Source organism: Callorhinus ursinus, unplaced genomic scaffold, assembly GCF_003265705.2.
Source record: "Callorhinus ursinus isolate GAN/ISIS: 27379988/994484 unplaced genomic scaffold, GSC_fseal_2.0 scaffold10, whole genome shotgun sequence".
NCBI lineage: Eukaryota > Metazoa > Chordata > Mammalia > Carnivora > Otariidae > Callorhinus > Callorhinus ursinus.
The window spans coordinates 41,132,683-41,155,411 of record NW_027397072.1 but is presented as its reverse complement, the minus strand read 5'-3'; the positions used below and the strand labels follow the sequence as shown (position 1 = coordinate 41,155,411).

The 22,729-nt window shown below is 36.6% G+C and overlaps 1 protein-coding gene across 1 annotated transcript in view; it reads left to right on the top strand.

Annotated features, from left to right (window-relative positions):
* Positions 1-22,729, top strand: part of DNAH6 (dynein axonemal heavy chain 6) — a 241,149-nt gene that overhangs the window by 63,685 nt on the left and 154,735 nt on the right. The window contains exons 6-16 of the mRNA XM_073897471.1: positions 2,325-2,459; positions 2,546-2,666; positions 4,089-4,206; positions 5,491-5,659; positions 7,852-7,968; positions 9,485-9,685; positions 11,830-11,950; positions 15,456-15,607; positions 16,454-16,606; positions 18,078-18,329; positions 21,238-21,366. Of these exons, the coding sequence (XP_073753572.1) occupies positions 2,325-2,459; positions 2,546-2,666; positions 4,089-4,206; positions 5,491-5,659; positions 7,852-7,968; positions 9,485-9,685; positions 11,830-11,950; positions 15,456-15,607; positions 16,454-16,606; positions 18,078-18,329; positions 21,238-21,366 (1,668 nt within the window). The remainder of the gene's footprint in view (positions 1-2,324; positions 2,460-2,545; positions 2,667-4,088; positions 4,207-5,490; positions 5,660-7,851; positions 7,969-9,484; positions 9,686-11,829; positions 11,951-15,455; positions 15,608-16,453; positions 16,607-18,077; positions 18,330-21,237; positions 21,367-22,729) is intronic.

Here is a 22,729-nt window from a genome sequence, read left to right as displayed (position 1 = left end):
ATGAACCCGAGATTCTGTCTGAAATTTACTAAAACACCCGCAGGCTCTCTTGTACTCATAGCTGCTCTCACAACAGCCCTGTATGCGGACAGCCAGATGATATTTAAGTTGAACCAAAGTAATTTCTTAAGATTACATATTTTTTCTTCAAAAAAATTTCCACTGTCAAACTCCTCTCACATTTTGGCAGACTATCAATATCAGTTTTGCTCTCCACCTTGATCCTTGCACTTTGTCCCTGTACTGAATAGAACTTACATTTTTGGTTCAAGGACTGTCTCCAGAGTACCCTGGACTTCCTTGCTTTCCCTGTCCCGTATTGATCACATTCTTCTCCCTACTCCTATACTCATATTAATTTATGTAGTATCTTACTTATTTCAATTCATAGACTTAGTTTCTAAACTTTTGCTTCTTCTTTTATCATGCAAATTCTTCCAAGAGATAACCCTTAAGGGCTATCTGACTTCCTAGTTGTTTTTTCATGAAACTCTTCATTTAGAACTCTACTAATTATAACTTCCCTTTATCTGTACTTCGAATAAATAAAGCACTGTTTCATGTTGGTCTGAATAACTGTTGTTTGTCCTGTTTTGGAATCACATAGAAAAGAGTCCAATAGCTTGGTGTATATAACATATAAATCAGAATCACATACAAATAAATCGTTGACTTTTTTAATATGACTGCTACTCATTTGATTAGATTACAAGTGAGGATGAATGATCGTGGAACATTGTTAGAACATGTGTCTTAGAAGCCAACAGCCTAGAACTCTGACCCATGATTGTGGCATAGAGAAAGATTAAGTTAATATTATGTAACATAATTTTACAAACACTTCCACTCATTATTCCAGCCCACAAATAAATAGGTTCTTTTTTTAAAAGATTTATTTATTTATTTGAGAGAGGGAGTGGGGGGGCAAAGGGAGAGAATTTCAAGCAGACACCCCAATGAGTGTGGAGCCTGAGTCAGGGCCCAATCCCAGGACCCTGAGATCATGACCTGAGCCGAAATCAAGAGTCAGGTGCTTAACCGGCTGAGCCAGTCAGGTACCCCATAAATAGGTTCTTAATGGTGACTGAATTTTCTTTTTCAGCAACTTATCACCCGTGAAAATTTAAAGTTAAAAAATTAACTTTAAAATTTTTTAAATTCAAAGTGGTTTTGTGCTATGTCATAGCCTCTTAGGTCAGTAGATGGGCCCCTCATTACCAGGGTGACTGGACATTGTAAAGTCCTTAAGATAACACGATGAGTCTCTTAGTAGCCATTCATCAAACATAGTGAAATTTAAGACATTGCCCAGTCCTCTATTACTTGCCTGCAATTTCATAGCTAAAAGACACATACTCAAAATGAAAAGAAAGGAATTCAAACAATTTAAATCTGATAATTCAAAGAATGCTTTTATGGATAAAGAAGATATATATATACTTTTATGGATAAAGAAGTGTATACACACACACACACACACACACACACACACACACACACACACACACACAATGGAATATTACTTAGCCGGGTGCCTGGGTGGCTCAGTCAGTTAAGCGGCTGCCTTCGGCTCAGGTCATGATCCCAGCATCCTGGGATCGAGTCCCACATCGGGCTCCCTGCTCAGCGGGGAGCCTGCTTCTCCCTCTGCCTGCCTCTCTGCCTACTAGTGCTTCTATCTCTCTGTCGAATAAATAAATAAAAAATCTTTAAAAAAAAAAAGGAATATTACTTAGCCATGAGAAAGGATGAATACTTACTATTTACATCAACGTGGACAGAACTGGAGGGTATTATGCTGAGCGAAATAAGTCCATCAGAGAAAGACAATTATCATATGGTTTCACTCATGTGAAATGTAAGAAACAGAGGATCATAAGGGAAGGGAGGGAAAACTGAATGGGAAGTAATCAGAGAGGGAGACAAACCATGAGAGACTTAACTATAGGAAACAAACTAAGTGTTGCTGAAGGGGAGGGGGGCATGGGGTAACTGGGTGATGGGCATTAAAAAGGGCACATGATGTTATGAGCACTGGGTATTGTATGCAGGTGAGGAATTACTGAACTCTACATCTGAAACTAATGATGTACTGTATGTTGGCTACTTGAATTTAAATAAAAACAAACAAAAGAAAAACAAAGAATGCTTTTAGAAAAAGTTTCAGATGTGTTCCTGTTTAATGTATGCACTTTGTGGAGTTATAGCTACAGTTAACACATAGAGCTATTTATTTTCCTTAATAACCATTCTTGCTTTCCAAATATTTTTATTCTTTCAAAAGACAGGGCTTTCTTTAATGACAAATTTTTATTTTCATGCAGTATTTGCGACCAGCTCTTCTTAAAATAAATGAACTATGCTATCACTTGAGTTTTATGGGACTTTGTCATATTGAAAAATGTCATACCTACACCCTGCAAGAATTTAAAGTTGCACAAGTCATACGGTTAGAAGAGGTAAGGAATTTTGTCTATGGTTTCAAGATTTTTTTTCGTTCTTGCTGCTTTGCTATTACTAATTATACATATTCATCAATGTCTAGGTGACAGAGCGCCTAGAAGAATTTCGAAATGAGGCAAAAAATGTGGTCAGGAAGGCTTGTCGAATTGCTCTTCGTGCTGCAGGATTTATTCCTGATGACTATCTACATAAACCTGTTGAGGGTATGAAGGGGAAAATGCTTTGATAGATCAGAAGTCATGGCTTTCTAAAAAATTAACTCTTTTTCTACTTTTCTTAAGTTTAAATATTTTTTCAGTTCTTCCAAGTGTCTACTTGATACGTTTTAAATTCAGTATATATTGTAGAGGGGGGAAAACACAGTAAATACTGCATCTTCCTTGTATCACCACTGCTTATATATAATATTTTAAACTGGTTACAGAACCTTTATTTCATAAGCATTTTATAGAGGAATCAGGGCCTCTTTGCTTAAAGGTATGTCCAACCTACCAGTACGGACAATAGGTTTGTTAAAATTAAGCAACTGGGTGGATCTCAGGTCGGCCCCAGGTGACAAGAACTATAAAAGGATAACTAAAATTCAGGTGGAAAAGGAGGGTAGAGGTGTTCCTAGGAAAGAGGTAAAATGGTATAGAGATCAAATCTGAGTAAGGGGAATGTTAATGAACTGTCTGCAGTCTTTTGTTGAGTTGAAATCCTTTGATGTGGAATTCTTTTGGATAACTGGGCTGTTTTCTAGAGTTTGAAATATCTCATTTGGTTAATGATAAATTGCTTGACAAAATGCTTGGTTGCATTTTGTTGGTTTTTAATTTTACTTATCTTTTTTTTCCATTTTAATGCCAATGTAGTTAACATACAGTGTTACATTAGTTTCAGGTGTACTATATAGTGATTCAACAATTCTGTGCATTACTCAGTGCTTATTATGATAAGTGTATTCTTAATCCCCTTCACCTATTTTCCCCATTCCTCCGCTCATCTCTCCTGGTAACCATCTGTTTGTTTTCTATAGTTAAGAAGGTTTTTTGGCCTTTTCCCCTCTTTGTTCATTTGTTTTGTTTCTTAGATTCCACATATGAGTGAAATGATATTTGTATTTCTCTGATTTATTTCACTTAGCATCATCAGGGAAATGCAAATCAAAACCACAATGAGATTATTACCTCATACCTGCCAGAATGATTAAACTAAAAAACTCAAGATGCAAGTGTAGGCAAGGATGTGGAGAAAAAGGAACCCTTGCGCACTGTTGGTGGGAATGCAAACTGGTGCAGCCGCTGTGGCAAACAGTATGAAGGTTCCTCAAAAAATTAGAACTAGAAATATCCTATGATCCAGTAATTGAACCACTGGGTATTTACCCAAAGAATGCGAAAACACTAATTCAAAGGGATACATGCACCCCTATGTTTATAGCAGCATTATTTACAATAGCCAAATTATGGAAGCAGCCCAAGTGTCCATCTATAGATGAATGAATAAAGAAGATGTGGTATATGTATATACAATGGAATATTGTTCAGCCATAAAAAGGAATTTTACTCATCTTTTAATCCATATTGAAAGAAATGGAATTTTTACCCAAGAATTCTTGACATTGTATCTTCTGTTGTTCTTAGATTATTATAAAATGCAAGACGTTGGAAGTCTCATTGAGTTGCCTGCTTACGCAGACTCTGACAAAATGACATACACAGAGCAGGCCAGCAAAAGGCATCACTGCCTGAGGCTAACGTGGTAAATGATTATTCTCTTTTTCAAGAAAAATTAGAGCATCCAGCCTTCTCAAGTTTCATTAAAAATTAAAGCCTTCATCAAAGGATTCACTAATAATGATGAGAGATTTGGGGAATATGGTAACCTGAATGCAGGCCCAGAAGCTCACCCATCCAACTGCCACCCAACAGAGCAGCCACTGGGAGTCAGACTGGTGGAGAGTGGAAGGCATGCCCAAGGCCAAGTGCTCCCCTTCGGTCTCTAAAGCTTTGTTTCCCTCTAGCCCAGCTTGGAGCAAGCACGGAGCAGGCTGTGGTGAGGAGAAGTCAGGTACAGAGAGAGCTGTGGGCCTCCTCCAGTGCACCTGGAGAGCCCACTACCTCGGTGTGGTCACTAAAGAATGACAGATAGCCGCATTGCCACACAAAACTCCACCCTCTCCCTAAGGTGGACTTGGCACATGGGAGACCAGGGTGGAAAGCCTTCCTTCCAGAGCCTCACCTGGGTCTTGACATTGTTCTAGAGTTCGGATTTCCCACCATTCTAAAACCTCATCATTACAAATAACTTGCAAACGAAATCACCAGACATTATCTGAAAAGTTTTGTGTGGCACGATAGAACACTGTTATTGTTCCTCAGTGCCCACTAACTTAGTCCAAGTTTGACAGCTGTATATTTAATAAATCTTAACTGCGTACTGGTTTATATATGAAATAATATGATAATAATGGCTGTGTCACAATAGAGGTCAATGGAACAATCCCTGAGGCCACTGAGGCCCCTTGGCCTTCAGTTGAGTAGAACAAACATTTATTCTAAATACCCAAGTAAGGAAACGTAAAATCTGCATCTCTGGGTTAGCAGTTGCTATCAAACAACATTTATGCAAGAGCAAAGATTTCACACCTTTACCATTAGAATGTGAGTTACAGATGTTGTATATTTTCTGATTTCTTCTTTAAAGCATCTTTAAAAAATCTTATGGCCCTTTTGGCTAGATGAGCTGCATGCATTTTCCATACCAGCTATATTGCTCATTAAATATCCTTTTGGATAGTTAGAACACCCAGCTAAATTGATGCTATATATTTGAGTATATTTGTGTTTTAAAATGAAGAATGTCCAAGAATAACTCTTTCGGACAGTAAGTCTCTGTCATTATAACATAAATGGAAATTCAAAGAGAAATTATGATATTTTAAATTTTGAATATTTGGTTTAGTGTCACTTTCAAAAATGGTTTAGTGTCACTGTCATAGTAGTGAATATAGAAAACTGAAGCTGTATTTTTTTTCTTTTCAAGCTTTATCCGTCTAAATGACTATCTAATTGAGAACACAATGCACATCCTAACAGTAAATTCTGTTAACTCTCTTTTGAATTATCTTACTGACAAGCTAAAACGAACACCTTCAGCAGATGTCATTCAGAAATGGATTACTGAAGAGAAGCCTGAAGTCACTGAGAAAAAGGTATATTCAGACAAAAATTAAGAAAATTCATAGGTCAGCTTTTATTGAGTGCTTACTATGTACTATGAATTATACTATTTTCTATGTACTTGAAAAGTAGTAGAAATGCTTAGATTTCACAGGACAGTCAGAGCTTACCATATGCACTTGAAATGGCAGAATGAAAATCACCATATCACCAAATATCTAATAATACAGGCAAGCTAGTGCTAGATGTTGCTGTCTGTCTCATAGGAATTTGCTAAAGGCTATTCATGTGTACACTGGACAAATATTTCTTAAGTATGTACCAATCCCTATGCTGGGTGTTGGGTTTATAGTGATGAAAAGCATAGACAGGATTCCTGCCCCCAAGAAGCTTATGGTTTGGGGGTCATCATGGGCATGAACTGGCAGAGAAAAGCAGGGAAGGTGGTATAAATGAAAGATAAACAATGGTTTAGGGGTGAGAAGAAGCAAATCATGGAAGCAAACCTTTGTCCTTTGAGTGGATAACCTCTTGGGAGGATGTTGATCTTAGAGACACAGAGTAATTTGAGACATTTGAGATGAATTACTACAAATCTTTGCATTCTAGCATAGCTAAGAGAGAAATCATATCATCTCATATCCACGTTTCCCAATAAGCTTCCCCTAGCTCCATTCTAGATAATAGCTTCATGCCAGATACCTAAAAACATAGCAAAACATGCGTACCTGGTTTCATCGAGCTTCCTACCTGCACCTTTGAACTGCCTCCCCAGGAAACCCAGCTATGAAGCTTCAACCCTTTTCTCCAAAAGTTGAATTTTAGTTACATACTCCTTTTGATTACTTTCTCTCCTCCCCTAGTCTCAATTCCTCCTTTTTCTGAGTACTATTACATTTTGAAAGTAACATTTATTTTTCTAATTATAAAAGTAATATATGCTAAGTGAAGAAAATTGGAAGAACACAGAAATATACAAAGAAAAGGATCCTCTGCTATCCAAAGATAACTATTTCCAAGTGAAAGAAGGTACCATACTTACTGCTTTAACACATTCTTTTTCCACTTAACAAAGTATTGTGAAAAATCTCCAAAGGCAATATGTATTTTTCCATATAATATTCTCACATAGAAATATAATAGCTGTACATCTGCCAAATAATTTTCTATCATTGATCACTTTCTCATACTCCAAATAAGCAAAGACATCTTTGTTTCTTATCACTCCAAATAAGCAAAGAACATCTTTGTCCATACATTTTTCACACATCTATGATTTTTTCCCCTTAGAAGAAATTCCTAGATATGGAATTTTTGGGTCAGAAATGTGCTTTTTATACTGATGCATTAACTTCCCAAAAAGTTTTGTGTCAATTTATAACCTTCCTAGCAATGTTTGAGAATGAACCACATGTACACTAGATATTATCATTCATTTTCATTGTGGTCAGTCTGATGGTTGTAAAGTAGTACATCACTGCTTTTAATTGTTATATTCCTTTAATTGTCACCCCAGTGCAGGGATAAGAGCATAGGTTGGTGGTCAGAAACACCTGGATTTGAGTGCTGGCCTGGCATTTAATAACCAGTGTGTCCTGAAAGAAATGTCTTACCTTCTCCAGATCCTATTTTTCTCATGGGGGTAATAATGATACCTGCTTCATATAGTTGATATGGGTACATGAATACTTAGCACTGCCTGGTGCACAGTAAATAATAAATGTTGTTACTGAGTAAACTATCTTGAGTATAAGAACAAGGAAGAGATCAATCACTTGTATATTCCTTTTAGGAAATGTCAGATTATGAGCTTTGCCCATTTTTCTATTTAAGTACATTTATATTTTAATATATATCTATTTATATATCAATTGTTATATTAGTATACATTTCTATTGAGTATATCAAATATATTTCCATTTAAATATTATCAATCTCCTGTATTCTATATACACTACTGATATGTTTTTCCAGCTTGTTGTTTGCCTTTCCATTTTGTTGATAGTGTTTTCATAAGGAGAGAAGTTTTACACTATTGTGTAGTCTTTTAATGTTTGCCTTTATTTTTTAATTTCTATGGTAATATTTGTTGAAAGACAAGCCAACATTATGAAATCAACTAATTGTATATGCTTCAGTTTACATGCTTCTTGTAATACAGGCATCTTTTATCTTTTACCTTGGTTCTTACATCTTTATCACACTGCAAATGTGTTCATTTCAGGGGACCTCTGTGGTGGAAAAGCAGGAAGAAGATGAGTCTCTCATCCCCATGTTTCTCACAGAACTGATTTTGACAGTCCAGTCATTACTATTTGAACCCTCTTTGGAAGACTTTCTGGTGTGTGTTCCTTCATATAGCATCCATCTATAAGTACCTTTTTGGGAAATGAAGCAACTGTTTTACTGTCAAGTGATTGGCAGGTTTGCTGTTGTCCCTCCTTCAAAATGATCAGAAAGAAAAGAGAAAGTACTGTTCTGTGCATAGCATTACATCTACATAAAAACTATCTAAAAGTTTAGCACCTTTTCTTTAACTTGAGACAGAATGGGAGCTTGTAGGGTACACCATCTAGAGAACATATGCTATACAAAATTTAGAATTGACTATAGTAAGTACAATTTTTGAAATCTTTTTAGGTATGCTGCATCTGTGAAAATATTTTAATTATCTATTGCTGTGTAACAAATTACCATGAATGTGGCAGCTTAAAACAACAACCATGTGCTATCTCACAGTTTCTGTGGGTCAGAAGTCTGGGCACTGCTTAGCTTATCCTCTGTTTCAAAGCTTCTCCAGGCAGTCATTCAGGTATTGGCTGTGATGAGGTCTCCTTAGAGGCTTGACCAGAAAAGGATCCACTTCTAAGTTCCCTCAAGTTGTTGTATGGGTATAAGTATAGGACTGAAGTTCCTGTTTTCTTGAGGGATGTCAGCTGGGGACCACCCTTAGATCCTAGAAACCACTGGTAGCTCCTTGCCATGTGGCCAACTCTATAATCAGTTTACAATATGGATATTTGCTTCTTGAAGACCAGTTAGAAAATCTCCTTTGGGAAGGGCCCAATCCCTCTTTTAAGGGTTTTCACTTGATTCAGTCAGGCATACCAAGGGTATACCTTTTCTATTGACTCAGAGTCAAGTGATTTGGGACCTTAATTATATCTGCAAAATTCCTTTAACTTTCTATATAATGTAACCTAATCATGAGAGTGGCATCCCATCATATTCACAGGCCCTCCCTCCCTCCATATTCAAGAGGAAGGGATTATACAAGGCATGTACACCAGAGGGAGGGAATCTTGGGGGCCATCTTAGAATTCTGTCCTCTTCATTTGTGTACATGTATAGATTAGTAAACCAATCAAAGTCTATATTTCCTGGTATACTGTAGCACAAAAGCACTAGTAATCAGGATCTCTAGATTCTAGTCTTGGCTTTACAGTTAATGGGTTATTTGACCTTGGGGAAACCACTTACCACTCTAAGGTTCAATTTATGCATCTGTAAGATGAGAAGGCAGATGAGTTTTAAGTTTCCTTCCAAATCCAGTAGTCTATGATTCTGTAATTTATCAGATAGGTTATCTTAGGGTATTTATAAGGACAAGTGGACTGCTAAGTTCCCTCTGGTTGGGGACTTACTCAGAAGCTTCCATGCAGAGGCAGTGGGCTCTTGAATGTCCCTTCTTGGCCAGAAAACTCATGTTCTTCACATGATTTGTATGAACTCAGAATCAACACAGTATTTGTTATGGTTGAATGAGTTATTTATTTTAACATTTCAAAAAATTCAAACTTATTCATAAATATAATCATATATGTTTACATTTATGTTTATGTTTTTCTATCTAACAGGATGGTATTTCTGGCACAATTAATCATTTTCAAAACACTGTGCTATCAGTTCCTAACCTTGTACCTGATACATATTTCGATGCTTTTACCAGACCTTACATTAACAACAAACTTGAAGAAAAAACCTGTGGATCTGGGCCAAGCCTCTCAGCAGTATTTGATGATGATAAGAATTTTCACACAATTATCCTTCAAATAAAGGTACATTTACTTTTACTATTTTATAATATTCTCAATCTTTAATATTCTCAATTGAGTAATAAAGTTTCATCCTTTCTTATCTTTAAACTGAATGCTACTTAATTTCTAAATGGTAAAGTGATTTCTTTTTTAAAGTCCTAGTAGATCAGAACACTGATTACAGAAAAGGATTTAGAAGTGCAAGTTATCTGAGATGGCATCATTCCCTCACTCTCAGGGGAGAAGATAAGATTAAGAAGAAAGAAGAGCCATTATTTAAACTTGGGGTGGTGTAGGGGAAATGAAGCAATTGGTGAAAACTTAAGGTCCTACAAGACTAAAGAGAACCAAAAAATCAAAGTACACACAACTTTTTCCCCAAGGCCAAAAAATTAAATAATCTGCTCATTGCTACACTGATGGAACAGACTACCCTTGTATTATAAATCTCATAAGTCACTTCAGATCCATAAGCTGAGGAAATGAAGATATTTTAAATTCATGCAAAAATACTATAGGGAGAAAACAGAAAGCAAAAGTTAAAAGACCTCATGAATATTCCTTCCTTTCCCTCCCAAAAAACCTTGAAACAAAAGCTACACTACCAACTAGAGTAAATATCCTCAAACAAGCATTTGAATATGTGTAAATTCACGTTGAATCAAAATTCAAAATTAAAAATAGAAATGGGAAATTAACATTCATCTCAGAAATGAAGACGAAATTACATGGTGACCAAGGGAGAATAAACTCAAATGAAAATTTAATAATTACTATAGGAGAATGATAGGAAAAATGAGAATAGAAGAAAGACAGAAAAACAACCAAGAGAATGAAAATAAGCTAGAGATGGACAAGTAAAAGGGTCAGAGAGAAAATAATTGGAATAGGAGATGGTCAAAGAAGAAATAACATACATTTAATTGGCATCTCTGAAGGAGAAAAAAACAAAACATAAGGTAGAACAAACATTTATAACTAGTCCAAGAAAAGAAACTATATATTGAAAGAGCCTACAGAGTCCCTTGGAAAATTGACCCAGAACAATCAGTTCTGACCTACAGCCTCTTAAAAGTATTAGCTTTTAAAGCTAAAGAAAAATTCCCCAGGTCTCAGAGCACAAAGATCAAATAACTTACGAAGTAAGAGAATTAGACCAGCATCAGACTTCTCAAAAACAATGTGTAAGGCAAGACAATAATGAAATAGCATTTCTTAATGAAACTCTAGGGAAGAAAGTGTGAATCAAAAATTTTTATCTATTCAAGATAGTCTTTCAAGTATCAAGGCGATAGAAGCGTTTCCTTGGGACAAATTGGACAAATTGACCATAAAAATAAATACTGATTATAAAAGTATCATAAACTCTTGAATAAAATGAAAGCATATTAGTCCATATGGTGAATGAAGGAATGAATTGAATGAAAAGGGAAAGCTTTTCCTTACAGCAGAATGTCAACTAATAAATGTAGAAGGAAAATGTAAAGAAAAATCACCCTGATGGCTATCATAGAAACAGTTAAGAATCTCCAATGCATACTAAAATGAGAATGCAAAAGTATAATGAGAAACAGGATTTTTGTCTCAAAGTATTTCTACATAAGTTATTTATTGATTTGAGGGGGAAAGTAGTAAGTGATGAAGCCTGACAGATACCAGATTAACCAACATGTTAACATCACAGGTAATGGGACAAATTGACATTATGGTGCTTTCCATCATGGTGCACTGAGAACATACATCATTTCTGTAGTATTAGTACCAAAAATGTTTAACTGAATCTAAGTGTTGGAAGTTATAAAACATATACATACACACACACACAAATGAGATACTCTTCAAAAATGTAAAGGTCATGAAAGACAAGGATTGAGGAATTGTTTAAGATTTTAAAAATTATTAAGATTAAAAAATTATTACTAATAATTTTGGAGAACAGTTCTCCAAAAGTCAGATTTGAAGATTTTTTTTTTTAATTTTGTAAGAGAATCCATTTACTGCTCTTTGACATCAAGGATGGTATCTTCCCTCACTTGTGTATCCCTTGGTCAAAGCATAGTGTTGGACACAGAGAAGGCATTTGTGTTTGTTTGTTTAATTATATTGAATCGAATTCTGCTCAGAAAAAATATAATTTTACTTGTCTGTTTATTTATAACATTTAGGAAACCATACAGGCAGCATTTGAATCTGCCCAATTATATGCAGCTACATTTGAAAAGTTTCAGATATTCTTCAAGGAAAATGAAAGTCTTGACTTACAAGCTCTTAAACTTCAAGAACCTGGTAAGTTGGGCGCCTGGGTGGCTCAGTTGGTTGAGCGACTGCCTTTGGCTCAGGTCATGATTCTGGAGTCCCAGGATCGAGTCCCACATCAGGCTCCCTGCTCAGCGGGGAGTCTGCTTCTCCCTCTGACCCTCTTCCCTCTCGTGCTCTCTCTCTCTCATTCTCTCTCTCTCAAATAAATAAATAAAACCTTAAAAAAAAAAAAAAGAACCTGGTAAGTTTTCCATTTCTCCATACTAATTATTTTTGAGAGGGATGTCAAGGTTTATAGTATTGTAGGTTTCTCTTTGTTGGTGTGTAGTGACAGAAATTGTGGCCCAAAAGAGTCGGCATGATAAAAGTCAAGAATTTATTCATTTCTGGGTTCCTTTATGTAGAATTAGTCTCCACACCTCATGGTGTGATTTTGATCTTCTTAACTTTCCTAAGATTAGTTTTGTGACCTCGAATATGATTTATCCTGGAGAATGTGGCATGTGCACTTGAGAAGAATGTATATTCTGCTGTTGGAAGGAATGTTCTATATATGTCTGTTAAGTTCATTTGTTCTAAAGTGTGATTCAATTCTGTTTCTTGTTACTTTTCTGTCCAGATGATCTATTCATTGCTGATAGTGGGGTATTAAAGTCCTCTATTATTCCTGTCTGTTTCTCTCTTAAGATCTGTCAGTATTTGCTTAAAACATTTCAGTGCTCAGATATTGGGAGCATATATACTTATGGTTGTTATATCTTCTTGATCTACTGACCCCTTTATCATTACATAATGGTCTTTGTCTCTCATTATGATTTTTGGCTTGAAGTCTATTTTGTTTGATATAAGAATGGGTACATCCACTTTCTTTTGGTTACTACTTGCTTGGCATATCTTCTTCCACCTCTTCAGTTTGAGTTGATGTTTGTTTTTGGAGTTGAGATGAGTCTTATGAAGGCAGCATATAGTTTGGGTCTTGTGTTTTAATCCAGCCAACAACTCTGTGCCTTTTGATGGGTGAGTTCAATCCATTTACATTTAGGATGATCATTGATGTATGAAGACTTACTGCTGCCACTTTATTTTTTATTTTCTGGTTGTTTTGTATCTCTATCTCTCTTTCTTTGTGTTTCTGTTTACCTTCTTAGGTTGGTGGCTTTCTATGATGATTTGGTCAATTTCTCCCTCTTGTGTGTGTGTGTCTTTGCTCTAGATTTTTGTTTTGTGGTTATTGTGAGGTTTGTATAAAATGTCTTATAGATAAAATAGTCCTTTTTCTGCTGATAGTAACTTATCTTCATTTGCCTACATAAGTTCTTTTATTTTCCTGCTCCCCTTTTATATTTATGTTGCCACATTTTATCCTTTTATATGCTGTGAGTTTGTTACCAAAATATGTAGCTATAGCTATTTTTAATGCTTTTTTCCTTTAACCTTTATGCTATACTTGTTTAACATCCTATTCTAAAATAGAGTTACAATTTTGTGATTCTGTTTATCACCTTACTCAAAGTTTTGTGTATTTTTATCTTTTCATTTCAGATAGACAAGCTCCTTTCAACATTTGTTGTAAGGGAGGTCTAGTGGTAATGAACCCCCTTAACTTTTGTTTGTCTGGGAGTCTTTATTTCTCCTTTATATCTGAAGGATAACTTTGCTAGATAGAGTATTCCTGGCTGGCAATTTTTAATCTTTCAATACTTTGAATCCATCATTTTGTTCTCTCCCAACCTGTAGAATTTCTGCTGAGAAATCTGCTCATAGTGTAATAGAGGTTCCTTTGTAGGTTACTTTCTTTTTTTTCCCGGGTTGCCTTTAAGATTCTTTCTTTATCATTGGTTTTTGACAGCTTCATGATAATGTGTCTTGGAGAGAGTCTTTTTGCATTGAGATAGTAAAATGATCTATTAGCTTCATGGACTTGTATGACTAGTTCTTTCCCCAGGTTTGGGAAGTTCACAGCTATTATTTCTTTAACCTCTCTACTTCCTTCTTCTCTTCTCCTTTTGGTGTACCCGTTATTCTTGTCTTGGCTCTCAAAATGGAGTCTAATAGCACTCATAGGGTTTCTTCACTTTTAAAAAATCTTAGGATTTTAGGAGGAGTTATCACTCCCTTTCTACCTGAATCATTTCTAGATCTACTCTATTTCCAATGCTTGGAACACTATTCTGAAGGATAATTACATGATACCATGAAAAAATACTGTGTGTTCAAATAAGTTTGGAAAATACTAGACCAAGCCACATTATACAGTTTTTTTTTTTACTGAAGGACTTCTCAGATTACTTGATATCCTCATTTTGTCAGTTCTCAAAAATATACACATCTAAACCTTCTGAAGTGAGCAGGATAGATAACTGTTGACTCTTTTGTGTATTATGAGGAAGCTGAAGCTAACTCAGAAAGACTAATTAACCAAAGCTAAAGATGGGTTAAAGACTTGAGCTTAGGTTTTCTAACACTGTTCTTTATACTATGTCAAACTTACCCTTATAATCAGGAGAGGAGATGACATGAATAAAGACAAGAATCAACACCCTTTCTTTTTTGGGATGGTGGAGGAGGGCTATAGGAAGAGAACAGAGAGCAGTAAGGAAATCAATCTGTGGAGGAAGTACTTAGAAATAAAGTTAACTAATTTTTTTTTAAAGATTTGCTTATTTATTTTAGGGAGGGAGGGGCAGAGGGAGAGGGAGAGAGAGAGAGAGAGAATCTCCAGCAGACTCCATGCTGAGCACAGAGCCTAATGTGGGGCTCAATCTCATGACCCTGAGAGCATGACCTGATCAACCAACTGAGCCACGCAGGCACTCCAAAGTTAGCTAAATTTTTACAGGCCCAGAGGGTACAAGATTTTTAAAGACAGGCAGAATAGTTGAGTATTACATGTATATTAGAAAGAGGTGTTTTTGACCAACAGTATGATACAATTGTATTCAAAGGTAATCAGGTCTCCACTGGTTCCAGGTAGATTGGAGAAGGGAGAAAATGAAAATAGGAAGATTATTAAAATGCAACTGCAGGCGTATGGCACATGCACATCGACAAAGGCCTTAGCCGTGATGTGGGAGCAGGGTTGGCAGAGAGGTGTTGGGAAGAGAAATGGAGATAACCTCAGCTATGCTTGATCTCTTGTGTTTTACACTTTTGTTATTAATATCCTCAGAGTGCTTTATATGGAGGTGCCATGTGGGAGAACCCTTCCATGAAGCCCAACTTCAACCTGACTCTCAGATCCAGTCCATTCTGGACTAGATCTTCTAATACAATTACAAATTATTTTCATCTGCCATCTCTTAGTAGGAGCCAGAAAACATATTTACATTATTGAATATTATTTTCTTTAGTACAAGAATAAAATATAAAGCATTATGAATTAACATTTTGAAGTTATTCAAAGTATTATACATCAGGAAAATAGCATTATAAATACATCTATAAATTTATTAATGCAATGATTTTTAATGTATTTTATAATGATCCTTTAAAATTTAATATATTTTATGCTTTATATGATAATTTTATGTAGATGTTGAGTTTTTTAGAGTACAACTGGAAAAATATCACAGACAGCACAAGGATGCAGTAGCTCTGAGGCCTACCAGAAGTGTAGGATTGCTGCTTATTGATACAAAGCTGCTAAAAGAAAAACTAATTCCATCACCTTTGCGATGCTTGGAGGTAACTATAAACTAGGAAAAGCTTTAATTATAGTCTCTATAATTATTTTACAATTTTTCTACTACAAATAGACTATCTTTATTTTGTAGTATTGCAAATATGTTAAAATTAACATAACCTACTGGGCATCCTTAATTCCTAAGAAAAGTCCCATATTTGTTCTGTCCCAAGCATAGTCAGCTTTCAGTTGAGGGAAGGGAGGGGACTTGCAGGCCTCAGACTAGCCTGTTACTCCCATTTCGTTTTCCTTTGTTGGAGCATTTCAAGGCTTCCTGCCGAAGAGACACCACTATAACCGCTCAGTGTTCTAATGGGAATGTTTGTTGACTCAATGATACTGAGATCCAGTTTAGGACATCATTTCCTGCTCTGAAACTGTCCCTAAAGATCTGATTATATTTCAGTGAATGGTATTGCTGAGGACATTTGTATGGATCCTGCAGTAACTTTCATGTCTTCCTTTGGAGCCAGAGTATACCTGTAATATTCTCAAATACCTCCAACGAGACAATGGTGTAAAGCAGGGACTGGCAAACTATAGCCCACAGGGCAAATCCAGTTTACCACCTGTGTTGTGCATACAACCATGACAATTTGCTTTTGTATTACCTATGGTTGCTTTCTCACTACAAGGGCAGAGTTGAGTACTTGTGGCACAGACTGTGTCTGTCCTGCAAATCTAAAATAGTCACGATCCAGTCCTTACAGAAAACCTCTGCTGACCCCTACTGTAGATGACAGAAGACAGAACTGCTGATTTAACATTCAATTAGGATTTATTTAAAATATTTAATAAAATGAAAATATTTAAGTAGTTATGATTCACATTTTCTTTTTCTTTCCCAGGTGCTAAATTATATGCTTCCCCGTCAAAGCAAGAAAAAGGTGGATGCCATTATCTCTGAGGCACAAGATGCAGAGTATAAACTTGAGTTTGTTCCAACTACCACCATAGAATATGTTAACAGCTTAGTATTTCTTGATGAAATTCAGGAAAGGGTGAGTTGATTTTCATATAACTCAATATTCCAGTCCTTGTGGTAGATAAGGAAGATAAATAAGAGAAATTGAGGGACTGAAGGTCAATAAACAGCAGTCAAAATATCAAAAACACTTTCAGACAATGTAAGTGAATGCCCTACATCACAGCAATAATGAGAGCTGACATTGATCAAACTCTTAATGTTAGTCAGGAATTATGCTAAATTTTTTATATATGTTACATTTTTAATCCTCATAAAAACTTAAGAAGTGTAGATAATTTTTTCTCATTCCACAGATAAGGAAACAGGGACTGAAAAAAGTTATGTTGCCCAAGATCACAAAGTTTGTGGTGGAGCTAGACTTTAAGTTTGTGTCTCTGACAGCAAAGCCACTGCTCTCAGTCACAATTTCCTGCAATTCTTATTTGTGATCAATGATCATGGAATTGTGATTCCCAAGCGAAGGGCTGGGAATCATTTCTCTAAAAGCCTGGGTGGTTCAGTCAGTTAAGTGTCCGCCTTCAGCTCGGGTCATGATCCCAGGGTCCTGGGATCGAGTCCTGCATCCGGCTCCCTACACAGCGGGAAGCCTGCTTCTCCCTCTGCCCCTCCCACCCCCGCTCGTGATCTCTCTCCCTCTCAAATAAATAAATAAATAAAATCTTGAAAAAAATAAATAAAAGCCTCTGTGCAGTTGTCTTCTCACGTCAAGGACGTGCTTTGTTTCCACATGGAAGCAAATGGCCTCTGCCAACCCCTACAGTCTAACTCTTCCCATGTTCAGCGAGAGGGAGACTAAACGGGGTTCACCAGGTCGCAATTTTGTGCTGCTTGGTTCAACTTGTGGCCAGGGGGTTGGGTCAAGTTGTGTGAACGTGGCTGTTCCTGCTCTAGCCACATGGCACAGTGAAAGAGAGGAGGGTTCCCCCAAAACTGGAGAGTCCCAGTTTCACCATCCACTGAAGATAGGACATCAAAGTGAAGATGTTTAGTAGTCCGTTGAAGATAGTAAAAGTATTTATTAAAGGATAGTGGGGAACATGCAGCCAGAATCATGGCTCATGCATACCTCAGGGGCTGCTTTGGGACAATCCCTGCTCAGCATGCATGCCTACAAGCTCAGATAATTGCAACGGAGCATCCTTGCAGCACATGTTGTCCCTGAAAACCAAATATTGGCATTGTTTAATGCTACTAGAGACCAAAAGAGAGAGAAGAGAACAATAAACATTTGTAAGAGTCATACTAACTGTGCTCAGCTCTGAACAACTTACCTCCTGGGCCTGATTACCTGTACCGTAGCAACAACTGTCTTTATCACCCAGCAGGCTTCAGCCAGGGAGGTCGTACCATTAAGCACACTCCTCCTGTGCTGGTTATGAACGTGTGTTGTTCACAGTGCACAGCGACTGTCTCCTAGAAGACAACACTGAAAGGGAATAATCAGACTCTGATATATTTAACAAGCAACCAATGTTTCTATTTAGATCGAAAGCCTTGAAGATGAAGGCAATGTAGTGATTCAGATGTACAAGCTCATTGAACAATATCAGGTCCCCACACCTCCGGAAGACTTCGCTGTTTTTGCTACTATGAAGCCGTCCATTGTTGCAGTTCGGAATGCCATCGATAAATCCGTGGGTGACCGAGAAACAAGGATCAAGCAATTTTCTCAGCATTTGAGTAGAGACCTTGAAGACCTAACCAACGAAGTGAATGAGGTAAAGCTACAAGCACAGGTAAGCTAAAGCAGAATTAAAAAAAATAATAATCTGTATAAAACTGGACTATTATATTTTAATTAAGCTACTTTAGGATCACAGTTCATTTTAACCTGACTTAACTTCTATTTTTGTGGTTTCGTTCTAATCAGTTAACAGTGTCTTTGAGCTGCTATTAAAAACCAAACAGGTTTCTGAACTTCTAAGTACTGAATAAATTCCAGACCATTGCAAGTAAAGCATATGTAATATTTTCTTTCTCCTGACTTTTATTTATTATTTTGAAATGAGTGCTTCTATAACTTTTTAACATATTTTGTAGCTATTGTCACGATTTTAAAATTTGCTTAGGTACATATTAGAAAATTCACATTTAGGGAGAAGAAGAGTCTATCTACATTGATAAATGATAATGAAGAATATTTGGTTAACTTGTACCAATTTTGCTACACAAAAGATACAAGGGAAATTTTTTAAGAATTTAGAAGAGATAGCTGGGTGATTCCTAACAGAATCAGCATACATGAAAATATAATTATGCAAATAATAGTATGTTAATAAAAGAAAATATGATTTTGTAATGATTTACTATTTTATTATTAATATTAACTAAATCTGATCACAGAAGTATAAAAGCATATAAAATTGTAATCAAACCAGAAAAAGGGAAAATTTCAATGTCCATCAACAGAGAATGAATAAAAGGTATTAGGGTACATTTGCTCAAAGGAATACAATGTAGATATTAAAGACTACAATGTGTGTTTATACATATTGACATGGAAACATAAAAGTAGCTAACATTTATCATGCACTTAATATGTGTCAAGTACTGCTCTAAGGTCTTTGTATTGTTTTTATTTTTATATTGAAATATTTTTTTATTTTTCACCCAGAAAAAAACTGTACATAACTATAATAACTTTGCAACTTCATGAATTATCAGAAAATGAGCACACCCCAGTATCCATTACTCATGTTACTGGTACCTTTAGGATTCCCTTGAATCACTAGCCTTTTCTTCCCCCCCAAAGGAAGCCACTACCCTGAATTCTAATGCTATAAATCAGTTTTGCTTATTTATGAACTTCAATTAAATAGAATCATACAGTATGCCCTTTATTTTATTTTGTTATATTCCTGAGATTTACCCATGATGCTGTGAGTGGATATAGTTTATCCATCTTTGTTGCCACGTAGTATTTCATTGTATGCCACAAGTTAATTATTCCATGGTTGATGGATATTGGGGTTGTTTGCAGTTTTTGACAAGGATGAATAATGCTTCTTATATATGTTTGAATGTTTTAACTCATTTATTCTCAGAACACAAATAAGGTTTTAGTAGTCATATTTTATAGAGAAGAAAACAAAGGGACAGGGAGGTTAAGTAATGCAGGGTCACACACATAATAAATGGAGGAACCAGGATTCGAGCTTAGGCAGTCTGCTTCCAATGGTTGATAATCTGCTGTTAACTGTATGCATGTATGTGGATTGCTAGAGAGAGCAAAAGTGCTGGCAAGTGCTTCATGTGTAATCATGCCTTGTAAAAAGCATGATGCACACACACAGAAATGACAGCAGAGGTTCTCTCCAGCGAGTGCTTCTTCCATAGAAGGTTTGGAATGAATTCATTATCCCTCTTGAGCAAAAAACTGCAAACTTATTATTTCTATAAATGATACCATCTTGCTGTCAAGACCTCTACTCTTGATGATAGAGGGAGTTGGAGAAAAAAACCTCAGTGTGACAAGATGATATGCAATTTATTTCAGTTTGAAATGTCTATTTCATTCTAGCTTGGTCTCTTTCTGTTAGATTTTCATTCAATTCAAAATGCCTACTGGGCATTTCTTCACCCCTGCCACCATTATCTCCAACGTCTTGCCCATAAGTGGAAATGTGCATTTCCTCCTGGTACATGGAGGGAGGGGGCATCCAGACCTCTTAGTGTCCTCTGGACCATAGGACTTCTAGTGCAGTTTGGCTGGGCTGGGCCTGGTGGTCCCAAGCAGCTGTTAGCTAAGGGTCCTTCTTGATTCTTTGGGTACCGTGTTGGCCCCTCCTGCTGTAATCCATCATTTCTGCTATAGTCTACAGTCTCAAGTGATCTGTGGCCTCCGCGTCCTGATCTCAGATTCCTTCCAGTATTAGCCGTGGTTCCCAATGCCAGAATCAAGGCACACGAGAACATCATGATCCACCAAGTGCCACACCAAGCCATGAAGGCACCAGAGGGTAAACACAAGGCCCTTCCGCTAGACACTTCCCTTAGCTTTTTCTAGAACATGTTGCCATTTTGAATGCAGTACCATGCCAAATCAGAGATTATCCTCCCAAGCTATGGCTATAATAGTTCTCAGATTCTTCCAATTTCTCAGATTCTCCCAAACCTAGTTAGGTGTTCCTTCTTTGCTCCTGAACCTTTCCATTCCCATTCACTGGGTAGGGTTTCACCCTCAACAGGTCAGCCAGGAAAATTGATATCTGGCCATTTATTCCTTATCTTCTCTCTTCCTGCCTCTCAGAAATCAGAGGGCTTCCTATTTCCATGAATGTACAATAGGGATCTCCCTTATATCATGTCCTCTTTCTTCTCTTCCCCGTTGCACGCTCCTCTCCTTACCTGAAGTCATGCTGGTTGAGGAAGTGTAGGGAATGAGAGTAGATGGGGGAAATACCTTAGGTACTATTTAAAAACAACATTGTCCCCATGACACTTCTTTATTTATTTCTGTACTTTTTTTACAAGGTACATCTATTGCTTTAAAGTGCAAGAAAAGCAACCATTTTAACATTTTCTAAAAATCAGAGTGAAAAGAGAATTAGAAAAATATTTTTTTAAATGTTTATGAATTCATTTAATTTAATGGTCAACATCAAAAGTAGGAATGACTAATCAAAAATTATCTTAATTTTACAGGATCCACAGATTTTGGATATCACTGCCGACCAAGACAAAATAAAGCTCATGTTGAATGAGCTGCAGGTAGTTCTAGATGATCTTCAAAAACGTGCATTTCAGTATAAATCCTATCAGAAGAATTTTAAGGTAAGGAAATGGCATTGATGCACAACCACCCTCAAGAATGTGGCTCTAACATTCAATGTTTGGACACCTATGTGCCGGAATGGTCTGAAATACAAATATGATGTGTTCTCTGCCTTTGAAGTGTTTAAAGATTAGTACACATGAAAGACAAAATATCTTTCTTAATAAAAAAATAATGATGAATTATAGGTAAACCCTCAGACCAAGGACTGCACTTTCTATGTTAAAATATGTATGTGGATTTTTTAACATGGTCAATTAAAGCCCCTCGAGTCTTTCTTGAATAATATTCAAGCTTCTTTTACATTCTTGTGTGTGTTATGATTCCATGAATGTTGCCTGATTTGTCCTGGTTTGATGCACCAGTTTGGTGAAAGAAGAGAATTTGGCTAAGCCAGGGAATAGATGGATCCCAAAAAAGGGTAGGTTTCAAAGGCTAAACAATGTGTCTCAAAAAAAATGAAGAGAAATGAGTAAGAGTTTTAAGTGCTCTGAACAGTTATAAAGAGACCAAAAAGAAAAGAGAATAGAAAAGAAAAGATTCCTAGGGTCAAACCCAGGGAGCCACCAGCAATGAGAGGTATTTTTAGTCTCTCCAGTAGTCTTGGAGGAGTGCCTGGACCTCACATGGGAATGTACCTATCTATTCCAGAGCCTAAGATGGATGGCCAGAAAGTTATCTGAGGAGCTGTCCATTCCAGAGCCCAGGACTTGGTGGGGGCAATCTGCAAAATAATGAGTGTGACTCTAGATGATGTCACTGGTGCGGGACTTGAGATTTGTGCATTGGAGAACTAGGGTTCAAAGTTGTTGCCAGGTTGAGTTAACTGACCTACAAGGTAGGATGGTATGCAGTAGGAAGTGAGGTATTGAGGAAATATTGCTTGATAAAAAGTTATAACAGGTGGGCACATCTTGGGTCAGAAAGGATAGCACTGCTTGAGCCAGAGCCTGAAATAAAAGTATGTCCCCTTCTTTCCACACTCTGTATCCATTCTTGATTAATTCTTCTTTCATGATCACCTCAGGTCTACCCTTCCTTCTGCAGCTCTCAGTCATTTGGGAATAGGAGTGAAGATCTAACTGGCCTAACGAAATTACTTCTAATTCTTAATGAAGACAAGGTTAGATTCATAATGTCAGGGTGATGCTGATCTCATAAAATGACTTTGGAAGTATTCCCACCTCTTCAGTTTTGGGGGGGAAAGTTTGAGAAAGATTGGCATTAATTCTTCTTTAAATGTTTGGTAGAATTCACCAGTAAAGCCATCTGCTCCTGGAGCCATCTACTTTTGGACTCTTCTTTGTTGGGAGGTTTTGATTATTGGTTCAATCTCCTTATTCCTTATTGGTCTATTTAGAT